Below are 27,398 nucleotides of genomic sequence, written 5' to 3' on the forward strand. Positions count from 1 at the left end.
CATGCCGGTACCAGCCCTTCAAGTGCCACCGCCGCCCCGTTAAACGGCCCGAAATCCCGGTCCCAGCGGGAGCTGCCGTGTGTGCGACCTAGCTGGTCATGGCCGCTACCGGAAGTGTCCCTCTGACACCTTCAGTGCCCTCCGTCATCAGCTCCATGACATGTGAAAGATTTTGGATGCGGAGATGATCCCGAAAGGCATGCGATTATAGCAGTATCGTCCAAACGGCACATTGAACGTACACAGCAGTCTGCTGGAATCGTCGAGCTGCATCTGAAAACTTTCACAGAGTCATGGAGCAGGTGACGGAGGGCATTGAAGGTGTCAGAGTATATGTCGATGACATCATCATATGGTCAATGACGGAAGAAGACCACATTGCTCGATTAAGACAAGTCCCCCCACTGTACCCGCTGCCGCCCCGCCATCTGCACCCCTCCCACTTTAACTTTTCACCCAGACCCTCAGCCCAAACAGAAAATGAACCCACCCCCCACCATCTCTTTCCCAACCCCCAACTCCTCACTGATGACTCAATGCTCCTTAAAGAAGTCGATGAACAACTTCCACTTCAAAGTGAACCCTCCTCTGCACCTCTGATGATGAACTTGATTTACTCTAAGTGCAGAAACTCTGCCAAACCGCTCACCCACAGCCCTGTGCTCAGCAGCTCCGAGTCCCACCAGCACAACAAAATCCGTCTCTTGGCGATCAAGGACGCAAAGGCCAATATAATAATCTTTTACAATAATCTTTTTTGTCACAAGTAAGCTTACATTAGCACTACAATGAAGTTACTGTGACAAGCCCCTAGTCGCCACAATCCGACGCCTGTTCGGGTACAGAGAGAGAGAATTCAGAATGTCCAATTCACCTAACAGCTCGTCCTTTGGGACTTGTGGGAGGAAACTGGAGTACCCGGAGGAAACCCACGCAGACACAGGGAGAACACAGTGACCCAAGCCGGGAATCGAACCTGGGACCCTGGCACTGTGAAGCCACTGTGCTACCCACTATGCTGCCCTATCTTCGGCTTTTCTCTCCACCTGCACTCCCGGATCTTCCGACACTCCAAATATTGCCACCCCTGGACCCGGAGCTACTGTTACCCCCAAAATCTTCGACATTATATCTGAAAATACTGTCCAAAACCCCCCAACCTTGGACACGCCCAAAACATGGTTCGCTGGTCTCCCCCCACACCACCCAGACGTATCCTCCACCCCTAGAAAGAACCGACTCATCCTGGACACCATCATGTGGGCCCTGTTGTACCACCTTGAACTGGATGAGACTTAGTCTTGCGCACAACGACCTTGGGTAGGGTGCTCAAAGCTTCACTCCACACTCCAGCCCCCAAAGCCCCACCCAGGTCTTCCTCCCACTTACGTCTAACCTTCTCCACCGGGACATTCTCTCTTCAACAGCTCCCCATATATGTCCGAGACCTTGCCCTATTTCCACCTCAGACAGGAGTTTGTCCTGCAGCACCGGGGGTGTCAGTGCCGCAAACAAAGTCGCCTAGTTTCTCATGAAGTCCCGAACCTGCAGATTCCTAAACCCATTCCCCTCAGCAACTAGTATGTACCCTCCAGCTCCTCCAAATCTTCAAATTTCACTTCATCAAACAAATCCCTAACATATTCTACCCCACCACCTGCCGCCACTCCTGGAACCATGTATCCAACCCCGCCGGGGCAAACCTATGATTGTCGCAAATCAGCGGCCAGAGGGACTTGCCTTCCATTCTGAAATGTTGACGGCACTGGTTCGACACCCATAACACTGATACCGTTACCGGGCTGGTGAGAACTGGTCCCTTTACACGAGGCCTGCCCTTGATCAGCCCCCACACTGACCGCTCCTCCACTACCCATTTCCTAACTCTACACCCCCATACCCCCCATCGATCCCTCTCCAAGAACACTCTCCTAGCCTGTGGAGCTTAATCCACCCACATGAACCTCAAAGTCATCCTTCCTAAAAAAGGATTTGGGCACAAAGATCGGGAGGCTCTGGAACACAAACAAAAACTTTGGCAACGCTCTCATCTTTACTGTCTGGATCCTACCAGCCAACGATAAAGGCAGCACATCCCACCTCTTAAAGTACTCCTTCATTCCCTCCACCAACCACGCCAAATTCAACTTATGCAACTGGGATCAACACCATGCCACTTTTATCCCAAGATAACGAAAATGCGCCCCTAATTAATTGGGAATATCTCACTCTTCCCCATGATGAGCTTGTACCCCAAAAAGAGGCTAAACTCCCCCAAAATCTCCATGGTCCTGCCGAAGCTCCCAACTGGGAACAGGAGATCATCCCTTTCTAAAGAAACTCGGTTTCCCCCCCCAGCAGCTCAATACCCCTCCGCTCCCTCGAGACCCTAAGCGCCATTGCCAGTGACTCATCACCAGGGCAAACTACAGTCGGGAGAGTGGACACCCCTGCCTCGTCCCCCGGTGAAATCCCAAATACTCCGAGTTGTCCTTTAGGTCCGAACAGTCACCTTAGGCACTTTATACAACAGCCGAACCCAGTCCACAAATCCATGCCCAAACCCAAACCGCCCAAGTACCTCCAATAAGTACTCCCACTCAATTTGATCGAAAGTCCATCGCAATGACCGCTTAATCTTCTTGGTACTCTGAGGGCTTTAGTAACCTTCGGACATTCATCGACAGCTGCCACCCCTTCGTAAATCCCGTCTGGTCGTCACCTATCACTCCCGGCACACAACCTCCTATCCGCGTTGTCAGCATCTTCACCAACAGCTTCACATCTACATTCAACAGCGAAATCAGGCTGTATGATACACTGCTCTGGGTTATTATCTTTCTTTAAAATGAGCACAGTAAGAAGTCTTACAACACCAGGTTGAAGTCCAACGGGTTTATTTGGAATCACTAGCTTTCAGAGAGCAGCCAAAAGCGAGTGATTCCAAATAAACCTGATGGACTTGAACCTGGTGTTGTAAGACTTCTTACTGTGCCCACTCCAGTCCAATGCCGGCATCTCCACATCATGTTTAAAATGAGCGATATTGAGGCTTGAGACAGTGTGGGGAGAGAGCTCTCCATCGACTCATTATACATCTTGACTGATGGGGCCCCCATCTCCAACCCAAACGTCTTGTAGAACTCGGCTAGGAACTTCCGTCATCTCTCATCCGCCCAATTTCCCTCGCTGCAGCTTGCCTGCTCAGCTGATACGCAAGCATCCTGCTGGCTTTCTCCCAATATTCATATACTTCCACCCTGGCCCAGTGCAGTTGCCACACTCCTTTCCTTCCTCTCTTTGTGCGCCCGGATTGAGATAAACGCACTCCTTACCACTCAATGGGGAGGCGGAAACCTCCCCCGTCTTATTCTGCTCCACATAGTTTTGGATAGCCACCCCTATCTTTTTGCAAACCACCTTATCTGCCAATAACCCAAATCCAACCTCCACTGCGGTCATTGGGGCCTCCCCTTTGCCACCCGTAATTCCACCCAGTGCAGCATATGGTCAGACACCACAATCACTGAATACTCCGATCCAGCCACCCCCTCCAACAGCACCTTATACAAAGAGTACACCCGTTGGATGTACGGGAAACATGAAAATTCTTTCACCCTCGCCCCTCAAACTGCCCAGGTCAGCCCCTCCCTCCCATGCATTCCATGAACCCCAACAACTCCTTTTCCATGGCCGACACCTACAGGGACCTGGGACAGGACAATTCCAACCCAGGTAGACTGTCTCGTCTCCTTTGCCCACCGTAGAATCTTCTCTTTATCCAGAAAATGATGCAACCGCATCACCATCGGCCCCGGCTGCTGAACCTGTCTCCGGCCTACTCCTCAAGGCCCTGTATGCTCGATCCACTTTGGGAGATTGGTCAAAAAACCCTCCCACCAACTTCTTGAACATATTCGCCACATACTTTGTGGCCTGCATTCCCTCAATCTCTTCAGGCAGCCCCATGATACAGAGATTCTGCCTCCTGAAGCGATTCTCCAGGTCTTCCACTTTCTTCCTCAGCCTTTTCTGGCCTTCCGCCATGATTACCAATTAATTCTGCCTCCAACGAGGCCAGCCGGTCCTCATGATCCATCACCGACTCTTCCACCATCTGGAGCGCTGAACTCTATGCTTCCAACCTTTGCTCCACTCTCTCAAAAGCCATCTGATCGGCTCCTCCGAGGCCTCTTGCCTCCGCTGTTGGAACTTGCCGTTCAGAAACTGCACCAATTGCTCTGTGGACCACTGAGCCGGGACACGCCCCACAGCTCTCCACTATTTTTCCCTCTGATGCACTTCGAGAGTCCTCCCGGGCAGACTGCTACCCTTTGATCATTGCCCTCCTCATCTGATAATCCATAAACAGACCCTACCAGAGGAGAATTTCTATCTCTCGCTGATCATGCACTTTGCAACAGCAAACATCCCCAATATCGGGTGAAAAGTATCAAACAATTCCACCAAATGTGGCCGCTACCAGAAGTCTCGAGCAGCAGGTAAAACTGCACTCCCTCATTAAGTCAGCATTTTTGGGACAGCTGTGGGAAAACAGGGAGGAAGGGGCAAAAAAAATGCAGTTATTTAACACAAGCCGATGCCCAAGCTCTAAACCTGTAGACCAGGTTTATAGGCTGAATTTATCAGTAGAATGTTGTGAACAAAAGTAGATAAGAACACCAGGATTTCTAAATTGTTTTTCATTGGTCGTGAGCCTCACTAACAAGGCCAGCACTTGCTGCCAATCCCTAATTGCCCTTGAGAAGGTGGTGGTGAGCCACCATTTTGAACCGCTCAAGTCCATTGCAGCTGCTCTGACGTGCCCTTTCAACCTTGATTCATGCAAGTTCCTTCTTCCTGTTTCTCTGAGGTGTGGGAATGAACATTAACCCCATGTATCTTGGTGAGAGTGCACCGAAGGACATCCGAGGCATGGTAGCCCTGTCATTTGCTCCGTTCACTGCAGCTGGAATAGTGCTGGGACAGACCATCGGAATCAAGTAAGTCCAGTCTCCCAGAGATTAATGCTTTGAAGTATGTACATGTTTGTGGCGTGGCACTGAATAAAAATAAATGTTCACAATGCAATGAGAAAGCGAAATTATACCTGAGGACTATGCATTGAGGACTGTAATTATTCAGTTGACAAGACCCGAAGTTCTAGAGTTGCTCCTGAAATCTCTCCACTTCTCTGCTCCTCTTCTCCATTAAGGCACTGCTCAAAACCTACCAATTTGACCAAACTTTCAGTCAACTGGTATCCCCTTACATGGCTCTCCATCAAATTTTGTTTGATAATATTCTAGTCCAGCACCTTGAATGTTTTACCACATTAACAATGCTACATAAATTTAAGCTGTTATTGTTAGTTGACTGTCAGCCAAAGTAAGACTTGATTATTGAAATAATTCCAGTTACAGGAAACAAGAGTTTTCTCTGAATGTGAAGGCACTGAAAGATCCTCTTGTGTTCCATCCCTGCATCCACCTCTGATTGAAAACTGATAGAGAGCTGCAGCAGCATCCAGGTCTCACCAAGGTGCATGGGTCAATCTTCATTCCCACACCTCAGGCCAAATGGAAAAAGGAAGTTGCAGAAGTCATGGCTAAAGGGCCAGGCAGATCTGGATATACTTATTTTATATCTCAACTGTTCAATCCTTTGATCAGCCTGTAATTCACTTCTTGGGTAGCTGTTGTACTCTGTATAAACTATTTGAGCTTGGTTTAGACCCAAGTCTCTAATCCATTCTCAGGTACCTGGTATTCAATATTACAGTCATTATATTCTACATCTATGCTGTAACTCAGCACAGGATATCCATTATTCTCTGCTTATATTACAGCCTGCATCTCGCCCTCTAATTTATAATGTCCTTAGTAGTGCAAAGAAGCACAGTTATTCTTGGTTTTATGGTGTCAGCAGCTGACAGTGTGATTGACAATTGCACGTTCATCTACCTGATGTGACCATCAATTCACTAGACACACTAGACACACAAGTAAACTGTAGTTTTAATAGTCTTACAATTAAGCCAGCCTGCGACCAGAGGAACTGAGAGCAGGCTTACGGCTGCAGCACTTTATACTTCCGGTTAGTGGGAGGAGCCATGGGCGGAGCCAAGGGTGGAACCCAGTACAAACTCCTCATCTCCCCCTATGGGCAGAGCCGCGCAACGACTCACATACAGAGCCCACAAGGACACAATACAACGCAATGCAATACAGTGTGAATTACAATGCAGTATAATTCACCACACTACCCAATGTTAAAAGTGTTAACACTTTATTCTCAATACTTTTTTTATATCATGAATTGCCTGTTGCATGGTTTTGGTTGCACTTCTGTTTGGCTATTTATGATTGATTTCCATGGTAATATTAAATTTAAGGAGAGCTCAGTACCACCAAAGCTCTGCATCGGTTCCCAAGCAGAGGTCGCGTTCAGAGATAATTTGGATTCCTTTAGCCTGGCATTGTGATCAAATGCGAGAGACTGTGCTGGATTTTCTGCTCACTGCAGATCCTTTGTGCACAGCATGACTATGTTGGCTGACTGTATTGGTAACGTAAGGTGTATTTATAAGGAAATTAATGATGTTAATTGCAGGGAGATTTTGGGCAAGGAAGAATTGTGGCCGCTACTGCTCTCGACCTGTGCGGTGCCAGCTCTAATCCAACTTACCACTCTGCCGTGGTGCCCAGAGAGCCCCAGGTACCTGCTGATTGACAGGAAGAACAAGAACCTGTGCATGAAGGGTAAGTGCTTCAGAGATGAGAGAATAAATATTTTTGTCCAATGGCTCAGAGATCTTTGAGATAGCTGGATTTGAGGTTACCCAAGTGGACTCAGAGCCAGGCCTTGCACTATATAAAAACACAGAATTATTGCCATTTTCTCTGCCTAACCATTGAAAGTCTTATTTTCCTGGCAGATGGGTGCAGAAGGGCCAACAGCGCTCTGGCGTCCCACCCAAGAAACATTCTTCACATACACACCTTGCCAATGAGAATGTGCATCCCATTTTACCACAAGGTGTAAAACTGAAATGAAATGAAATGAAAATCGCTTATTGTCACGAGTAGGCTTCAAATCAAGTTACTGTGAAAAGCCCCTAGTCGCCACATTCCGGCGCCTGTTCGGGGAGGCTGTTACGGGAAACTGCTGTATTATCCCATCCTCATATGACATCCAAACATGCACCAAGTAGATGAACTGGTGGCACAAATAGGGATAAATGGTTTAGATCTAATAATCATGGCAGAGGCATGGGGCCAAATGTTCTGCTGCGCGCCGCTGATAGCGGACTTCCCAATGTGGCGGGGAATCCAGCATTGGGGAAAAAAGTGGGGAGCGCCGCCGGGTGATGATCCGTTTCAGATGCTCCGGCCCCCAGCTGGATAGAGGTTCACGTCCTGCGACAGCGAGTGGATACAAATAGATAATTAAGACTCATTTGCATCCTCGCACTGTTGCAGGGCATGAACCTCGATTAAGACCCACTCGTATCCTATTAGCAGGCACCATATTCTCCTGGCCCTCATGATTCGCCGGTCCTCTGGGCCAGGTATCCCGTGGACGGGAATTGATGCTGGTCCTGACAAAATGTACCTGACGCGGTGGACCTCGTGGTAGGCCAAGGGGATAACTCTGTAAGGGTGTTGCCCCCAAAGTCCATCGTAGGACCAACCCCCCCCCTGAAAATGCAAGACCTGCCCACTCCACCAGACCTTCTCCCGAGACCTCCTAATTAAAGAGACCGCCCTCCCCCCCCCAGTTATGTGGCGTAAGAACATAGGTAAGAAAGGATCTTGGCTCAGAAGATCTGGAAGTAGAATCAGAATGGGTGGAGTTTAGAAATAACATGGTTGAGAAAATGCTGCTGAGAGTACATTATAGGCCTCCAAACAGTAATTATACCACTGGACAAATCATTAAGCAAAATATTATTGGCACTTGTAACAAAGGCAATGTCATAATTGTGGGGGAATGTAATCTTCATAGACACTGGACAAATAAAATGAAGATGAATCTGTACAATGCTCTCACAACATTATCCTGAAACAATAGATTTGCAGAACTAACTACGGATAAAGCAAATCGAAAATTAGAAAAATGGGGATGCTGGAAATATGAACCAAAAACAGAAAATGCTGGAAATACTCAACAGGTCATGCAGCATCAAAGGGACAAGGCTAATTTAGATCTAGGATTGTGAAAGAGGCAAGTTTAATTCATATTCTTAGAGTAAAAGATCCTCTGGGAAAGAGTGATCACACTACATCTGAATTCCGTGCTAAGTTTGAAAGCAAGACACTCCAGTCTTAAACGAGAAACTTAAAAAAAATGTTTTTATTAAGGCATATATATACATCAAACAACCAAAATCAAAAGGAGAACAAACAGGAAATCACATTACAGGTAAATAACCAACACTCCTGCGCCACCCTCATTGCTGTTAGCCTCCACCTACTCTACCGCCTTTTTTAACCCCAACGTCCCCCCTCCTCACCTCCCCCCTCCCCTTGCTGACTTCTTAACTATCCTTGAAGAAGTCGATAAGGGCTTTCCATCTCCAGACAAACCCATCCACAGCCTCTCTTAAGGTGATCTTGATTTTTTTCCAGCCTAAGGAATTCTGCGAGGTCGCTTACTCATACTCCCGGTTTCAGCGGCTCCGGGTCCCTCCATTCCGACAGGATCCATCTCCGGGCTACCAGAGAGGCAAAGGCTAAAACATCAACCTTGCTCACCCCCCCGAACACCCGGGGCTTCTGACACTCCAAAAATTGCAACTTCTGGACTCGCAACCACCTTCACGCTCAGCACCACAGACATCACGTCAGCGAATCCCCGCCAGAATCTCCTCAGCTTCAGACAGGCCCAAAACATGAGGACATGGTTCGCGGGCCCCCCGCACACCACCCACACCTGTCCTCCACCCACTCAAAAAACCTGCTCATTCTGGCCACCGTCATATGTGCCCTGTGGACTACTTTAAATTGAATTAGGCTCAGCCTGGCACACAAAGAGGATGCATTCACCCTCCTCAAAGCCTCCTCCCATAATTCAGCCTCCAGAACCCACCGCTCTTCGTCCCGCTTCCACTTAACTTCTCCTATCGGGCGCCCTCCCAGTCCATTAATTCTTTGTACATATCCGACACCCTGCCCTTCCCAACCCCTGTTTTCAACACCAACTTGTCCTGGAACCTGGAGGCGGCAGGCCAGGAAAGGATGACACCTGCTTCCTCACATAGTCCCGCGCCTGTAAGTACCAGAGCCCATTCCCGCTGGGCATCCCATAATCCTCCACCAATCTCTTCAAGCTCAAAAAGCTGCTCCCGACGGATAGGTCTCCAAACTGCTCAAACCCCACCCGCCGCAACCCCCGGAACCCTGCATCTAGACCCCTGGAGCAAACCTGTGATTCCCGCAGATCGGTGTCCACAACAAGGCCCCCTCCAGCCTCAGGTGCTGCTGCCACTGTCCCCACACCTTCAGGACCGTCATCACCACCGGATTTGTGGAGTACCTGGCCGGCGAGAACGGCAGAGGCGCCGTCAACAGTGCCCCTGGACTTGTATCCCTGCACGAGACGGCCTCCATCCGCTCCCACACCCACCCTCCCCCACTACCCTCTTCCTGAACGTGACTATATTTAATACTCAGTAATAGTTCATCAAATTCGGCAAACCCCCCCCCCCCCCCCCCCGTCCCGTCCCGCTCCAGAAGCACCTTCTTCACCCGCGGGGCTTTCCCCACCCACACACAACCCGAGATCAATATACTAATCTTCCAAAAGAAGGCCTTTAGGATAAAAATCGGAAGTTTCTGGAACATGAATAGAAACCTTATGTGTTCCGTCACCATGTGCTACACCTGCCCTGTCAACGACTACGGGAACACATTCCACCTCTTAAAATCCCCCTTTATCTGCTCAACCAACTGCGCCAGATTCTAATTTTGTCGCTGCCCCCTTCCCCGTGCCACGTGGATGCCCAGGTAACTGAAACCCGTCCCACACCCTTAAACGGCAGTTCACCCAAATCCTCCTGTCCCTTCGCCTGGATCGGGAAGACCTCACTCTTCCCCATGTTTAATTTATACCCAGAAAACCGGCATAATTCCACCAAAATGACCCCCAATGCTTTCCCATGGGTCCGGTGCTGCTACAGAGGGGAAGGCAGGCAGGGGGTTTGGGTCTCCCGAACCTGATGTACTACTACTGGGCGGCGAATGTGGAGAAGGTGTGGAGCTGGGTCAGAGGGATTGACTCCCAGTGGGTCAGAATGGAGGAGAGTTTGTGCACGGGTTCGGGACTGAAAGCACTAGCAACAGCGCCGCTCCCGATAGCTCTGGGGAAATACTCAGGGAGTCTGGTAATAATAGCTTCAGTGAAAATCTGGAGGCAGTTTCGCCAACACTTTGGGTTGGGGGCAGGGTCAAGGGAAATGCCGATTCGGGGGAACCACAGATTTGAGCTTGGGAAGTGGGATGGAAGCTTCCGGAAATGGGAAGAGAAGGGGATTAAAGACGCTGAAAGATTTGTTTCTTAGGGGTCAGTTTGCAGGATTGGGGGAGCTGGAAGCGAAGTATGGGCTGAAGCAGGGAGAAATGTTTAGATACATGCAGGTTCGAGATTTTGCCAGGAAGGAGATACAGAGCTTCCTGGAGGAACCGGCCTCCACATTGCTGGAAGAGGTGCTGACACAAGGGGACTGGAGAAAGGGTAGTGTCAGCGGTGTACGGAGCTATTTTGGAAGAGGATAAGGCGCCACTGGATGGGATCAAAGCAAAGTGGGGGGAAGAGTTGGGAGCGGTTAGAGAGGAGGGGGTCTGGTGTGAGGTGCTCCGGAGAGTAAATGCCTCCACCTCATGTGTGAGGTTGGGGCTGATACAGCTGAAGGTGGTATACAGAGCGCATCTCACGAGGGCGAGGATGAGCTGGCTCTTTGAAGGAGTAGAAGATGTGTGTGGGCATTGCCAGGGGGGCCCCGCTAATCACGTTCATATATTTTGGTCCTGTCCAAAGCTAGAGGAGAATTGGGAGGAGGTTCTTAGGGTAATTTCCAAGGTGATGCACGTGAAACTGGACCCGGGTCCCCGGGAGGCCATATTCGGGGTGTCGGACCAGCCAGGGTTGGAAATGGGTGCGGAGGCAGATATCGTAGCCTTCGCTTCGTTGACGCCCGAAGGCGGATCCTGCAGGGATGGAGAGCAGCCTCTCCACCCTGTGCCTGGTGTGGCGGGGGGACCTGTTGGAATACTTGACCCTTGAAAAGGTTAAGTTTGAACTGAGGGGAAGGATGGAGGGGTTGTACAAGTCATGGGCATTATTCATTATGCACTTTCAAGAACTGGATAACATTGAACATTAGTTGGGGGGGGGGTTGGGTGGGAGGGTTGGGGGGGAGGGGGGCTGTGTATATTAAGGATGTCTATGGGTAATCCCTGATTCCTTTTTGTCATTTGTTTCTGTTAACATGTGGGCTCATGTTTGGGGGTTGATGGGAGAATGGGATCGTTGTTATTGTTATGGGGATTGACATATCTGTTGTGATTATTGTTTATTGTTCGTGGGTGTAAATTCTGGAGAAAATGTGAAAAAGGAGGAGAATAAAAATACTTTAAAAAAGAACCTTTAATAGATTGTGGTATGGGGAACACACAGCCCAGTCTACAATTGAGGTACTTCAGAAATGGACAAGTATTTTTTAAAACAGCAAAACAATGTTTATTCTATGAATTCAAGTTAACCTTCTAAAAACAAACAGTGAACATCTTGGCAACCAGTAAATCAAATACAACCCCAAAGAATACAACACTAAGGGCGAAATTCTCCGCCCCCCACGACGGGTGGGAGAATAGCGGGAGGGCCTTCCCGACATTTTTGCCGCCCTCCCGCTATTCTCCCCCCCCCCCCCCGCCGAAGTCCCGACCCGAATCGCTGCCGCCGTTTTTTTTACGGCCGGCAGCGATTCTCAGCTGTTAGATGGGCCGAAGTCCCAGCCCTTTCCGCCGTTTTTACGAACGGCAAACACACCTGGTCTTGCCGTTCGTAAAACCGGCGTCACAAACTCGCTATTAATAACCATGGCACCGATTGGCACGGCCGTGGTACGGCCGTGCCAAGGGTGCCATGGGCCCGCGATCGATGCCCGCGCACTACTTGTCCTTCCGCCGCCCCGCAGTATCCATTCGCGGGGCAGCTGAGGGGCAACCCGGCCCGCGCATGCGCGGGTTTCGCGCAAAAACGCGATGACGTCACCCGCGCATGCGCGGGTTGGAGTCTTCCAAACTGCGCATGCGCGGCTGACGTCATATGACGCGTCAGCCGGCGCTAACTCCGGCAAGCGGGCTTAACGATTTTCGTTAAGCCCGTCTTGCCGGAGCCTACGGCGTCGGGCTGCTAGCCCCGACCGGGGACCAGAATCGTTCCCCTTCGGGAAGGGGCGCGCTGCCGTAAAACCCGCCCGGGTTTTACGCCAGCTTTACGATTTCTCCCGTTTTGGGAGAATCTCGCCCTAAGTAATCTGTAAGCTGTCCTTTTAACATCCAGAAGACTTAACAAACCTTAAACAGAAACACATTAGGTTTAAGTCACTACAGCACGGTGGCACAGTGGTTAGCATTGTTGCCTACGGCGCTGAGGACCTGGGCTCGAATCCCGGCCCTGGGTCACTGTCCGTGTGGAGTTTGCACATTCTCCCTGTGTCTGCATGGGTTTCGTCCCCACAACCGAAAAAAGATGTGCTTGTTAGGTGGATTGGTCACGCTAAATTGCCCCTTAATTGGAAAAAAAATAATTGGGTACGCTAAATTTATTTTTAAAAACTCACTACTGCGAGCAGTTATTAGTTTTAAATCACCAAATGATCGATTTACAGTCTTCAGATTACAGAGAGAGATTCATACACATTCTGGCTGTGACTGCAGCTATCCAGCTCTGAAAACGAAACTAAAACACACCCTGCAGCCTGCTCAAAAACAAAAGTAAAAAGCTGACAGACAGCCCAGCTCCACCCACTCTGACATCACTGCAGTGGTAAACACTCATTTCTTAAAGGTACTCTCACCACAGGTATTTATACACCCCCATTTATAAACACCCATTTCTTAAAGGTACTCTCACATGACACCGGCCTATGCCACGTGACCCTTCAGGCCCACCCTCAGATGTCCACTGTACTCCACAGCAACAACTCCTTTGTCAACAACCCCCCCTTCCCCAGAACAGAACAACTACCCCATCCCCCTCTGCTTCACTTACCACCTGATCATCCCCCCCACTGTGCTCCCGGCAATTTACTTACCCAGCGAGCCTGGCAGACCCCGCCCAAAGCGCATAAGCCTCCTACCCCCACTGCTGATTCCCTCCCCCTCCGCTCGCACACCTCACAAACAACAATGAAGCAAGAAAAAAGGTGCACTGACCCTCAACGCAGCAAAACATCTCAACAGAGAAAAGTTCTCCAGCAACCAACAAACGAGAAAAACGATACAAGAAAAAAATGACAGGAAAAGCACCCATCTCCTCACACCTCCACAATTCAATGTTTTCCTTCTCCTGCCCGTCCATTGTCTCTTAAAAACTCTATCGCTTTCTCTGGTGTTCCAAAATAATGTTCTCGGCTATTAAAAGTCACCCAGAGGCGGGCCGACTACAACATCCCGAACTTCACCTCTTTTTAAAGAGGGCAGCCTTCACCCGATTAAACACGGCTCTCCTCTTTTCCAGGTACGCGCCCAGGTCCTGGTACACCTGAAGCTTGCTCCCCTCCCAGGTGCATGTCCTCGCCTGCCTCGCCCATCTCAATATCTTCTCCTTGTCCAGGAGCCGGTGAAGACGCACTACCCTCGGCGGCTCATTCGCCTGCGGCTTCTTCACCAGAGCCAAGCAAACCTCCAAGGACCATTCAAAGGCCCCGTCCCCCATCAATGTTTTGCAGCATCTTGGCTATACACTTAACAGCGTCCGCCCTCTCAATGCCTTCGGGCATCCACACAATTCTTAGGTTCTGTCTCCTGGAGCGATACTCCAAGTTGTCTTCCTTCTTTAACTGCTTCTGAATCTCCTGCATCACCCCTATTTCAGCGACCAATGAGGCAAGCTGCTCCTCATGCTCCCTCACCGCCTCCAAACTTTCCGAGTGGCCTGGCCCTGGGACTCCAGCCTCTGCTCCATGCGATCAATGTTCGCTTTTAACGGTTCTACTGTCTTGGCTCGGTCCTCCTGGATCTCCCTCCTCTGTCGGCTAAACTTTTCATTTAAAATGTCCACCAGTTGCTTCGTCAACCATTGGGCAGGCAGGGCGGACCCTTTACCCTCCGCCAGCTTGACCTGTGTCACACAAAGATTTCTTGCTCCAATTGTTCCCTTCTTCTCGACACACTTCTGGTCTGTGGATCCATCCACCAGCCCCACCAGTGGAATCAAACTTTTCTCCAGTCACCCCTGCACCTTTGTTCCGCAAAACATCCGCCCTACAAACAGGAAAAGGCCCGAAAAAACAACCTCGAGCGGGAGCTGCCAATTGTGCGACCACTCATGTCATGGCCACCACTGGAAGTCTCAAATGAGAAACTCAAAGCTAATTACATAGGTGTAAGGAAGAGCTGGCTACGGTTGATTGGGTAAATAGACTAAAAGGTATAGTGATAAATCAACTGTGGTAAACATTGAGACATTAAAATGAGAAATAATAGAATGAGGGTCAAATTATAAGGTATATAAAAACGCATTGTAACAGCCATTATAAAATTCTAAAAGGAGGAGAGTAGCTGAAGTAAATGTTGGTCTCTTCATTTAAATGATGGCGGAGATAGGCAAAATTATCACGGAAAATGAGGAATTAGGAAAGACCTTGAACAAATATTTTGTGCCTATTTTCAGTGTAGAAGTCAGAAATAAAATAACAGAAATAAAGGGTAACCATGGAGCTAATAAGAGTGAGTAACCCAAGGGCTGCAAATTGGATCTCCAGTATCTGGAGGGGTATTTCCAAAGATGGCGGCAGCCCCCTACCCTGAAAATTTCCACGTAAGATTTGCAAGGCCATTGCCTGGGAAGTGCAAACTTGCTATGGGCAATTGCCATGTACTGGGATTTAAAACACAAACTTTGGATTGTTCTGGCTATTGTGCATCAATAGTTACCCGAGAAAGTTAGGATAATTGAAACCCACTTCTAGCTTCTGGGTAACTATTGTACAAACTGACATTGGCCCTTCGTGGGACTCCCCCCAAACTTTTGAACCCTTGGAGCTCCCCCTATTTGCCTACTATCCACCTACTCCTAGGGGACACCCTCCTCTCCCATGGGACATTACCCAACCTCCAGTTACCCACTCCCCAGGCCTAGCCCGACCTGACACTCACTTCCTTCAACTGCCTGTTGTGTTCTCCCGCCTGCAGAAACCTTCCCCCCCCCCGGACTGGCCAACTTGCCCTGCCTGACCGACCACCTCAGCCCTAAATTGGATGACACCGCCCCACGCCATCCCCAAAACTGGTCGACTGCCTCCAGTCCTCCACATCCACCCTCTCACTGACCGATTTCCCCCCTTCCTAAAACTATGCAACCCACCAACTGAAACCCCGTCGATGACTCACCCACACCCAAATTGGCAACAACCCCCACCCCCATGACTTGCCAACACCCCCCAATCCCTCAACTGGTTAACAGAAAAATGAGCTTCTAAATATGAAGTGAAGAGAGACTTGGGTGAACTAAATCAAGGAACACAGAAAGTTAGCATGCGGCAAAAGAAAACAATCAGGATGACAAATGGCATACCTTGCATGTTTGCTAGGGGATTGCAGTACAAGAATAAGGAAGTATTGCTACACTTATATGGGGCTATGGTGAGTCCACACCTGGAGTACTGTGCGCAACTTTGGTTTCCATATTCAAGGAAGGATATATTTGCACTGGAGTATGAACAGCAAATGTTGAATAGATTGGTTCCTGTGACAGTACGGCTGTCCAATGGTGAGAGGCTAAATAAATTGGGCCTGTACTGTCTGGAGTTTAGGAGAATGAGAGCTGATCTCATTGAAGCATACTGGATTTTGAAGGGGCTTGATAGGATAGATACTGAGAACTTGTCTCCCCTGACTGGGGATTCTAGAACATGGGGCAGTCTCAAGCTATGGATCAACCATTTGGGACCAAGGTGAGGAGAAATTTCTTCATTCAGTTGGTTGGAAAAATTTGCAATGGCCTACGTCAGACATTTGTAAATGCTCCATAATTTAATATATTTAAGGTTGGGATTTTATCACGATCACAGACCAAACCCCAACAGTGGCTAGGATACTGGATCGAATCACCAATATTTTAGTTTATTTCTAAGGCTGTTTGGAAATAATGATTTGCTCCAGGATTGATTCCATGAAAAGATAGGGCTTTGGTATTTCTAAAGCAAAACTTTATCATGAATACAATATATACCTTGCAATTACCCCTAACACTACTACTCAATTTCCCATTAAACAACAAGAAAAGAAGTATGGGCTGGACTGGGGGAAAACATTTAGATACACGCAGGTTCGAGACATTGTCAGCAAGGAGATACAGAGTTTCCCAGTAGAGCCGGCTTCCACATTGCTGGAGGAGGCGTTGACGACAGGGGGACTGGAGAAGGGGGTAGTATCCGCGGTTTATGGGACTATTTGGAAGAGGAAAAGGCGCCGCTGGAAGGGATGAAGGCAAATTGGGAGGAAGAGTTGGGAAAGGGTATGGAGGAGGGGTTTTGGTGTGAGGTGCTCCGGAGGGTGAACTCCTCCACCTCGTGAGCAAGGTTGAGGCTGATACAGCTGAAGGTGGTGAATAGAGCACACCTTACAAGGGCGAGGATGAGCCGACTCTTTGAGCAGGTAGAAGTTGGTTGTGAACGTTGCGGGGGGTGCACAAACCATGTTAATATGTTTTGGTCCTGTCCAAAGCTGGAGGATTACTGGAAGGAAGTGTTTAGGGTCATCTCTAAAGTGGTGCAGGTGAAACTGGCCCTCGGGAGACTATATTCGGGGTTGGAAACGGGTGCGGAGGCAGATGCTGTAGCCTTCACCTCGTTGATCGCCCGATCAACCTCTCCGCCCTGTGCCCTGGCGTGGCGGGGGGACCTGCTGGAATTCTTGACACTTGGCAAGGTCAAATTTGAACTGAGGGGAAGGATGGAGGGGTTTTGCAATTCATGGACGTTATTCATTATGCACTTTCGAGACTTGGATTACATTGAACATTAGGGGGGGTGGCTAGAAGGGTTGGGGGAGGGGAACTGTATGTGTTAATGGTGACTATGGGTGATTCCTGATTCCTTTTTGTCATTTGTTTATGTTAACATGCGGGCTAATGTTTGGGGGTTTGAAGGAAGGATGGGATTGTTGTTTTTGATATGGGGATTGACATTGCATTCATTACTGATTACTGTTTATTGTTGGGTGTAAATTTGAGAGAAAATGTGAAAAAGGAGAATAAAAATATTTTTCAAAAAACAATAAAAAGAAACATACATCCCTCCATCTACCTTAAAATTAGCATGGCCTAGAGTTATACTTTCTTCACAGAACAGATTTGGCTCCTGTTAGAACCCCTTCAGACTCCGGCTGAATAGCTTCAAAAGGCTGGTTCACATGGTGTGTTTCAGCTTCTTGACGCCAGACAAGACTGCTCTGCTTTAACTTATTACTCTTTTATAACTATCCTACTGTGAGAGAATTGTGGACTCTGTTTCAGCCAGATCAGAATTCATCTAGAATAGAATAGAATCGTAGAATCCTTACCATGCAGAAGGAGGCCATTCAGCCCATCGACTCTCTGAAACAGTACCTTACCAAGGCCCACGCCCCCACCCTAGCACCGTAACCAAGTAGTTCCACCTAACCTTTTGGACACTTAAGGGACAATTTTAGCATGGCCGATTCACCTAACCTGCACATCTCTCTCCCAAAGCTTCTCCAAAACTAGCTGCCTCTCTGAATTCCTGGACTCCACCCAGCAATGACCAAAAACTGGTCAATGCGATACAGTTATCTCCATCCCTGGTGTGGTTTTCTGGTATGGCGTGGCCCACCGGCAACGGGATACTCTGCCTGCCAGCCAGCCAATGGGGTTCCCCATTGTGGGCAGCCGAATGCCGTCGGGAAATCCCCGGGCGTGGGTGCGCTGTTGGCGCAACGGAGAATCCTGCCAACGGAGAATTCAGCCCCTCATCTCCCCAAGCTGAAAAACAATCTCTGCAGGCTGAAAAGCATACTAACTCCCCATGGACCTCCCCAGTCAAACCACATTCCTGTGGTCAGTTTCACCTGCTGTTTCCTAAAAGATCCCAGGCCTTTGCAAAGCAAAATGCTTTTTTAAAAACGTGACTACTGCAGTCAAACACACTACAACATCAGGCTTTTAACCCTCAAATTGTCCCAATATTTAGAAGCCAATATTCCTAAAATCCTCCATTCGTCACATTAGACAAATCTTTTCACTCTCAAGGCAATTTGGAACTCTCTCCCCTAAGAATATTTGAGACTGACTGAGTGGAAAGTAGGTCAATCAAACATGTTAAAGCTGTGAATTATGGATATTTTGTAACCTAAGGGTATTGAGCTACAGAACCAAAATATGTAAATTAAGTTAAGAAATAGATTACCTATGATTAATTGATTAGCATATCAAGCTCAAGGAACTGAATGTGCATTCTGGTTTGTATGTTCCAAGCCAAAACTAGAAGTAGGCTATTAGATCTCTCCCTTTGGCATGAATGCACCAAGACCATTTCTACAAGACCTACTTCTCAACTGATGCCCTCTAATTCAGTCAGATATAAAATCTAATATTTTCCTGGATGTTGCTGTATCCTCTTGGCAATGTGGGGAGATACTCTATTCAAATATTCAAGGCATTATCCATGGAGAAAAGTTGGATTGGGATAGAATTGGGAACCAAATTATACAGAAAGTTCACCATCAATATGTAACGAGAGCTAGTGGAGCATATAGGCTTTTGATTATATAGGAGATTTGTTGAAGCCATCTATTGGTGTAAATGCTGAATTGTGTATGTTTCTGATTGGTTGCCAATAGCATCACGCATTCTGTTTTGACAGCATTGAAGAGATTACGCGGTGATGTTGACCTCACCACGGAAATGGATGAACTGCTGGAGGAACAAACTGCACTTAAAGGTCAAAGTTCAAAGGGATTGTGGGACCTATTCCAAGACCGCTCCGTCCGGTGGCAGTTGCTCATCATATTGGTGCTGGGCAGTGCGATACAGTTATGTGGGAACGACATTGTAAGTAGGACTAACATCCACTGGATGCTTTACACCTGGAAATATGAAAAGCAAGTCTTAGACTTGACTTTTCTGGTCCCTTGTGGGATAATGGGAACAATTCACCCACCAGATCTGGTCCATTGTAATTTATGTCTCTCCAGCCCAGGCGGTGTCCAGCTCATGAAGATCCTCCCAAATGTATTTTGCCAGCCAGCGTCATCTTCTTCCGTCTGGTGGTCACCATTCTACTGCCACTTTGGTGGGATGGAAATCCGGGAGGTGAAACATGTGTCCTGTCAGTCTCATTGTAATGTCTCGCAGGCGCCTCTGACCAGTCAGCTGTAGTACTTTTTCATTGGTAATGCTGTCTGTCCATACGATGCCCAGGATTTCACGTACGCAGCACTGTTAGTGTAAACCTTCATTGTTGTGAAATATGCATTAGTATGCAAGCCTTAATGGTTCCAAACCTCTGCTGAGCTTCACCCTTATGGCAGCCTTTCATCATACATTTTGGTCGACGAATGCAGAGAGGCAATTTAAATTAAATTACGCCATTTTAAAGGGGGTGCAGGAGCAGAGACCAAGAGGCTCACTTATATAAATCATTGAAGGTTGCAAGTTGTTAAGGATATTAAAAAAAATAATGGATGCATGACTTTATAAACAGAGGCATACAAAGCAAAAGCAAGGAGATTGTTGTAAACTGTTATAAATGATAAATCAGGCTTTCGCTGCATATTATCCCATTCTTGGCTTCACACTTCAGGAAACATGTCAAGGCCTTGGAGATGGTGCAGAGGATATTTATCAGAATGGTATCAGGATGAGGGACTTCAATTATGTAGAAAGGCTAGACAAGCCTTTCGTTAGAGTCGAGAGATAAATTGTTTCTGCTAGTAAGAAACTGGAGGATATAGATTAAAAACAATTGTCAAAGAATCCACATGTGAAATTAGGAAAACCTTTTTATGTATTGAGTTGATATGACCTGGAACACACTACTTGATAGGGTAGTGGAGATAAATTGATTAGTCACCTTCAAAAGGAAATTGGACGAATACTTGAAAAGTGACAATTTGGAGGGTTATAGGGCAAAGCAGATCAGATAAACTCGAAAGATCATATATATATATGCACGGTGGAGGCAATGAGCTGGTGCTTTGCTTGTGCACAAAATAGCCTCCTACACAAACCGACTAACCTTGTTCAATATTGCATGATCAGCTCGTTTATATGCTGTCGCTCATGATGTGCTGGGGCGAGCAGCATGACCAGTATCTAGTAAAGAGCTGTCCATTGTGCACCAGACAATTTCCTGTCATGGTGTTGGAGGAGCACCCATACGAAGCAGGAGGGCAAGAACCAGATAGAGCACAGGAGTTACTTTTTTATGTTACATGGGAACTCACTCTTCAGCACTCTTTCTAGAATTGTCCTGTGCTGTTCAGTCCCTCCACCTGAGTTAACCATCTAATTAATGCAGAATCATATTGGTGAATAGTCTCTGCACACAATTGTCCAGGAAGCAAAGCCTGTCATAACATTGGAATTGATCTTGCTGCAGCCGGCATTTAATGGTGTCTCGATTAGACTTGTTTGTGCATGGTTAAGTTTTTTGTGTGGTTCACTAATGTGGTTGGGGAGGGTTTCAACTAAATTGGTATGATATGGGCACAAGTATATAGAAATAGAAAAAAGGACTAAGGCATAAAAGGTGAATGTTGGACAGTACTAGAGAAGCAAGTAGCACCATATTAGATAGGAGACTAAGCAGAGAAAGGATTACCATGCATGTATGTAAATGCACAAAGTGTGATATACTGTATAAGGTTGGTGAGCATAAAGCACAAATATCAGTTAAGGGAATGTGATTTATTAAATGGTGATGGGTAGGTACTTCATGATATAGCAGGAAGTTGGAGGTGGGGTGGCAGTACTGATCAGAGAAGATAGTGCAGTGTTGCATAGAGATGTTCTTTAGGATGTAAATAGCATAAGGAATGGCAGCCGAAGGGCTACCTCAAACAAAACAAATGAAACCAAACTTTAGAAATGAGATATCCGAATGAGTTGCGTATGGGCCGCGACGGGTAAGATTTGAATGGGATCCCCGGGTAGGGCGTGCTGTGCTGTACCCGAGCTTAGCTGACCAGAGGGGGGGTCCTCAGACAGGGCGGGTCCTCAATGCCGTTTCTCCACTGCCTGAGTGACCTGGAATGAACGGGCATGAATGTGTTCATCGTGGATTGGCAGCCTCTATTCCCAGAATAGAGGGGCACCTAAAAAAGGGGGGAGCCAAGATGCTCATAGTGGGGTGAAGGGTGAAGCCTTAAGTGGGGCTCCAGACATTGCAGCTGAGTCAAGTTCTCAGAGATTTCAGCGGACAAACTTAACGTGCATGTGAGGTGGTCACAAGCTTTTCAGCTGAAAACCGAGTGGCCAATCTCCAAAAACAAACATTTAACAATACAAACATCACCAACATGCGTGCAGGTTCCATCAGAAAGGACACCGTTTATCTCTCAAGCAGTTCCTCTTTTTACATCATCTGGACACCTCAATTCTCTTCATTCTCTGCGAACAGTGTCGCAAAGGGGTTGTCGTGTCGGGAGTCAGACTCAGAGTCACCCTCTTCTCCCAGATCCCATACCCTTGTATGGATCAGGCATGCAATTTTAGCGTTATGTGACCGGGGGTCACTCTCGTCATTTCGGACAAGTCTCCAAGAATTGTCCCTGTGCCAAATTGTGGGGTCTAAATTTGTATGAACGTCTTCGGGGTCGTCATAGTTGGGCGGGGTTGGGTGTGGGTCTGGAGTTTTAATATAAGTGATCCTTAAATCACTGTAGTCGGGGTCATAGTTGATGTGTGTGGGGTCTGGTGTATCAGGGCAGTAGAGAGGCGTGCCGTGGCTGTTGTCAAAGTCACAGTCGCTGTCTCTGCTGTGGCAGCTTGTGGGCATTTCGGGGCGTGGTCTGAAGTCAATGGGCGGAGTCGCGGTCGAGTCCAATGAGGAACTGGTCTGTGAGGGGAGGGTGGAAATGTGTCTCTTGTGGGCGGGGCGTGGTGTTCTGCTGCATCTAGCAGGACATGGTGTGAGTGGTTGGACTGTGTTCCATATGCCTTTAGCTGGTTGATATGGAACCACGCAGTCTTCCCGTTGGGGTACGTTATCTTATATACTGACGGGCTGATTTTGTCCGAAATTGAGTACGGGCCGGAAAATTTTGGGGCCAAAAACGTGCTGGGGTTATACACAGATAACATTACCTGTTGCCCAACCTGAAATTCTGTGGTATGGACAGTCCTGTCGAAACAAGCCTTGCTCTGTTTCCGCCTCTTACCCAATTTTACTGCGGCTGCTAACTGAGCCGACCTTACAGTTTCAACTAATGGCTTTACTGCTGCCTCGTGTGTGAGGGTCGTCACTTCTGGGCTGTTCATGTCGAGTCCTAAAAGGAATTCAGAACCTTTCATAGGGTGTCCGGTCATGAGTGTGTGTGGGGTGAAACCCGTTGATGCTGAAACAGTATTTCTTATAAACATAAGTGCGAATGGGAGCACTGAATCCCAAGTTGAATTGTTCTCCTGTACCATCTTTCTAAGGGTCGATTTTAGAGTCCGATTCATGCATTCCACTATTCCGCTTGACTGGGGGTGATACGCAATGTGGAAATTTTGTTTAATGCCGAATATGGTCAGGACGTTCTTCATGACCCGTCCTGTAAAATGTGATCCCTGATCTGATTCAATACTTCTGGGGAGCGCCCATCTAGTAACGATGTGGTGGGTCAGGATCTTTGCGGCTGTCTTTGCAGTGTTTGTACAAGATGGGAATGCCTCTACCCATTTCGTAAACGTGTCTATGACCACCAGAACATATTTATAGCCATTCCTGCAAGGGGGCAATGGACCTATAAAATCGATCTGGAGGTTAGTCCAGGAGCCATTAACGGGGCGAGTGTGGCTGAGTTGTGCCTTCTTTGAATACCTCTCCGGGTTATTCTGTGCACAAATCAAACAGTTCTCTATGTTGTGCATTACATCGTCTCTTAAATTGGGCCACCAACAGAGCTGCCTAAGGTGGTCTGTGGTAGGGTCGATCCCTTGGTGTCCATGACCATCATGGAATAAGGCAATCATTTATTCCTGTCCTTCTCAGGAACCACATACAACTTGACTTTGATAATCACACCCTCATGTGTGGTCAAAGCGTTTTTGAATTTGTCGTACTTGGCCACAAAGTTTCCTTTTAAAATCTCCCGGAGATTTTCATCCTGCCTCTGTGCCTGTACTAAATCCTCTATGTGCGTTTGTGAGACTTGGACTGAGCTCACAGGGGCGCTAGCTGGTGCGCTAGCTGGGGGTGTCCAAAAATGACCTCGCCTGGAACCTGCTTTAGCCAGTGCGTCGGCTTTCACATTTCTCGAAAAAGAAAACATTAATTCAAAAGGGAAGGTCATACTTGTCCATCCCTATAAAATTTTTCAGAAGATGCATCAAAAAGAATAGATAAGGTGTTGCTCGTTATGCTTTCCCTTAATTTGCTCTGTTTTAATTACCTTTGCTCAAGAGTCGCCAGGTATCTTTCTGAAACCACCACAGGGTTCAAAGCCGAATACTGATCAATGACTCGATACACAGTTAGTAAGTTTGAAATCAATGCACATTTATTTACACACACAGTCAATTATTACTCATGCATAAACTCTACTCGCTAAACTACAACTACCATTAAAAGCCTATACTTAGCTTCGAGTGGCCCACTCAGTCAGAGGAACAATGGCCGTTGTCCGGTTCTGATACTGCTGGCTTCGAACTGGTATGGAATAGTAGCTAGGAGCGCCTATCTCGGAGCGTGCGTTGACCTTAGACTTACTTGGCTGGCGCTTGGCGGGCCTCTCGTCGCTGAGAGCCAAATGCCAAGGTGAAGATGGAGAGGAGTAAGAGTAAGAGCGAACTGACCTTGGGGCCTCTGTTTTATAGCCCCCAGGGGTTTCGCGCCCTTTGGGGCGGACCCTGGACTTGGTCCCAATTAATTGGACCATGTCCCAATCGTTTGCATCGATTCTCTCCAATAACGGGGTCGTTCCCTGATCGTTGGGTGGGCTCTATGTAACCGTTGGCCTGCCTTTGTTTTAGCTTCCACTGGCGCCGGGAAGTCTGTCCTGGTACCGATTGTTTCAATGTTTCTTATTGTCCCCGGAGATAGCTCATTACTATGCTAATGGCTATTCGTTTCAGTTCTGTCTGGGTTCTGCAGGTCCTAATACACAGGAAACCTTGCACCTGCTTGTTTTCTCTAGTGCTGTCCATTTTTTTCTGCACTCTTTGGGAGTGTCCATTTTGGAATTGGGACGTGGCCACCCCAGGTGGCTACAAAGGCTAATGCAGTTGATATAATGTAATGGACTTTTCAAAGACTTTTTAAAGATCAAAGTGTGTGGGAGTCAAGGAGCAACAATCAGAATGGATAGCAAACTGTCCAGAAAACAAAAAACAAGGGTTAAACCTTTTACTCAGGCTGGCTGACGTTGGGAAGTGCTGCTCCGCAGGGATCACAATTGTGTACATGAATGACCTGCACTTGGAAATTGGAAGTGCTACACCAAAATTTGTGCCAATACCAAATTGGAGCTGTAGTTAATACTGAGGATGACTGTGACATAGTACAAGAAAATGATAACAAACCCACAGAACAGGTGGTTAATTGGCAAATGCATTTCTGTGTTACATAAGTGTGTTGTGCCATCCTGTCTCTTCTGCCAAAATGAGACGAATAGGAAGGGTACCCACTTCTTGGAAAATATGTATTTAAATGTGGTAGAGGTGCCAAGTGGTCAAGAGAAACTGATTCATAAATAATCAAAGTTGACAATGTAAGTTAACAAAATCATAAAGCATTGGGTTTGTTTCTAGAAAAATAGAGTTCAAAATCAGAGAATGTGTGTTAAACTTGCATAAAAGTCGGTTCCGTATAAAGTTCTAGATCTCTAGATAAGCAACAAAGCGTAGGTGCACCGGAGATGTTTAAAATAGATTAATAAGGATAATCTCTCACAATCTCTTTCCATCAGGAAAAGCCGAACAAGCTGAGGTACTTTTCTCTAAAAAAGAGAAGACTGAAGGGTGACCTGATAAATGTCTTCAAAATTGTGGGGGCATTTGTAGTAGCGGAGTCCAAAACTAGGGCACTTAAACGTAAGATGATCACGAATAAATCCCCAAAAAATTCAGGAGGCACTTCTTTATTCAAGGGGTGATAGGGTTATGGAATTCACTGCAGTAATATTGGGGGCATATTTGCACTATTCATTGTTAGACAGATATGTCGAACACACTTGCCCCGTCAATGCCGGATCATGATTTCTAATCCTGTATTTTACCGGAAATTGGAACCTTCAACTACTGTATCCACCTTATCAGCGCCTCGCTTCACAACTTGTGCAATCTGAAAGATGCACCCGATCTGTAGAAGATCTGTAAAATCTGTAGATTAAAAAATATCCCACTTACAGGTAGATCTATATTTTTTTCTATGTTTCTATCAAAGGATATGGGGGGAAAGCGGGATTAGGTTATTGAGTTGGATGATCAGCCATGATCATAATGAATGGCGAAGTGGGCTTGAAAGGCCGAATGGCCTCCTCCTACTCCTATTTTTTCTTTTCTTTCTATGTTTCTATACAGTTATCAGTTGAGAGAAAACTCCCAGTGTTACTTAACAACTAATTGACCTTAATTTCTATTTAGGCCTCCCTGGGAGTATCTGAGGAATGGCCTTAAAAGGACAGGTCAGATTGGCAGCTAATATTACAAACATGCTTCAAAATTCTTTTTTTTTTTTTTTATAAATTTAGATTAGCCAATTATTTTTTCCAATTAAGGGGCAATTTAGTGTGGCCAATCCACCTACTCTGCACATTTTTGGGTTGTGGGGGCGAAACCCACGCAGACACGGGGAGAATGTGCAAACTCCACACGGACAGTGATCCAGAGCCGGGATCGAACCTGGGACCTCAGCGCCGTGAGGCGGGTGTGCTAACCACTAGGCCACCGTGCTGCCCTTGCTTCAAAATTCTTGACAACCTGAGAGCAAACCTGCATGGAATCAGTTGCGCATGTATCACATAACAGAATACTGCATGTTACGGGGAATAGCAGGTTGTGCATATACTATATAAAGCATGGTATATCGCAGGGACCATCAGGTCCTATGCATATCAATGCTGGATATATTGCAGGCAGAAACAGGTCTTGTGTATAATAAACAACATCCTGTGTGTAATGAGGAAGAAAAAGGTCCTGTGCATCTTATGAAGCACACTGTCAATCACAGGAAATAACTGGCCACGTGTATATTATGTAATAAAATGCACATCATGGAAAATAGCTGCCTGTGTATAGTGTATTATGATATACTGGGAACAGCAAACCCTGTGTTTATATATATTCTATATCCTTCACTGCATGATGAGTATGTTACCAGAGCCTGTGTATATTTTGCTGGACTCAGTTTAATGGTTTAATGCTGTTTTCCCACCAGATATATTTCTACGCTGTGTATGTGTTCCGTGCTGCAGGAATTCCCAATGAAAAGATCCAGTATGTCACGATTGGAACTGGGTGCTGTGAGTTCATCAGTGCAGTAACAAGTGTACGTTTAATTCTCCTTTGCTTCACTGTGTAACAATTCCTCGTGTTATTCGCTTATTAATTTACTTGCCCATCATTATTTATTTTGCCCCAAATCCCATTTGTTTCCCACACAAATTCCAGCGAGCACAATGGCACTAGAGTAGAATCATCTCCCCACCTCCCATTTTGGTTTAGATCAGTCAATGGTGCAACTTAACTGTCCTCTTCGTTATAAATTGAAAGGGATAATGCAAAAGTTGAAGCGTGCTATACCAGGATAATGCATAGACTATCCACTGTAATATTGGACGTAATGTTTTCATGACATTATATTTGGTTAACTGCATTTTTGTCCAAGATTGGGGTAGTAGTCACGCTGCATTAAGTGCACAAACTGGAGAGAGTTAAAGGATAAGATTGCCTTGTGTGATTGTCTTGAGCATTAGAAAACAAATTTGCTACAAGGTGTCATGTACTGG

General features: G+C 47.1%; 1 protein-coding gene across 3 annotated transcripts in view; it reads left to right on the forward strand.

Moving 5' to 3' along the window:
* The window catches only part of LOC119963228 (solute carrier family 2, facilitated glucose transporter member 11-like), a 157,428-nt gene that overhangs the window by 76,491 nt on the left and 53,539 nt on the right, over positions 1-27,398 (forward strand). For all 3 annotated transcript variants that reach the window (XM_038792021.1, XM_038792030.1, XM_038792038.1), the window contains 4 exons: positions 4,874-5,003; positions 6,613-6,761; positions 19,109-19,296; positions 26,828-26,938. In XM_038792021.1, the coding sequence (XP_038647949.1) occupies positions 4,874-5,003; positions 6,613-6,761; positions 19,109-19,296; positions 26,828-26,938 (578 nt within the window). The remainder of the gene's footprint in view (positions 1-4,873; positions 5,004-6,612; positions 6,762-19,108; positions 19,297-26,827; positions 26,939-27,398) is intronic.

The sequence above is a fragment of the Scyliorhinus canicula genome, chromosome 1, assembly GCF_902713615.1.
Source record: "Scyliorhinus canicula chromosome 1, sScyCan1.1, whole genome shotgun sequence".
Lineage (NCBI taxonomy): Eukaryota > Metazoa > Chordata > Chondrichthyes > Carcharhiniformes > Scyliorhinidae > Scyliorhinus > Scyliorhinus canicula.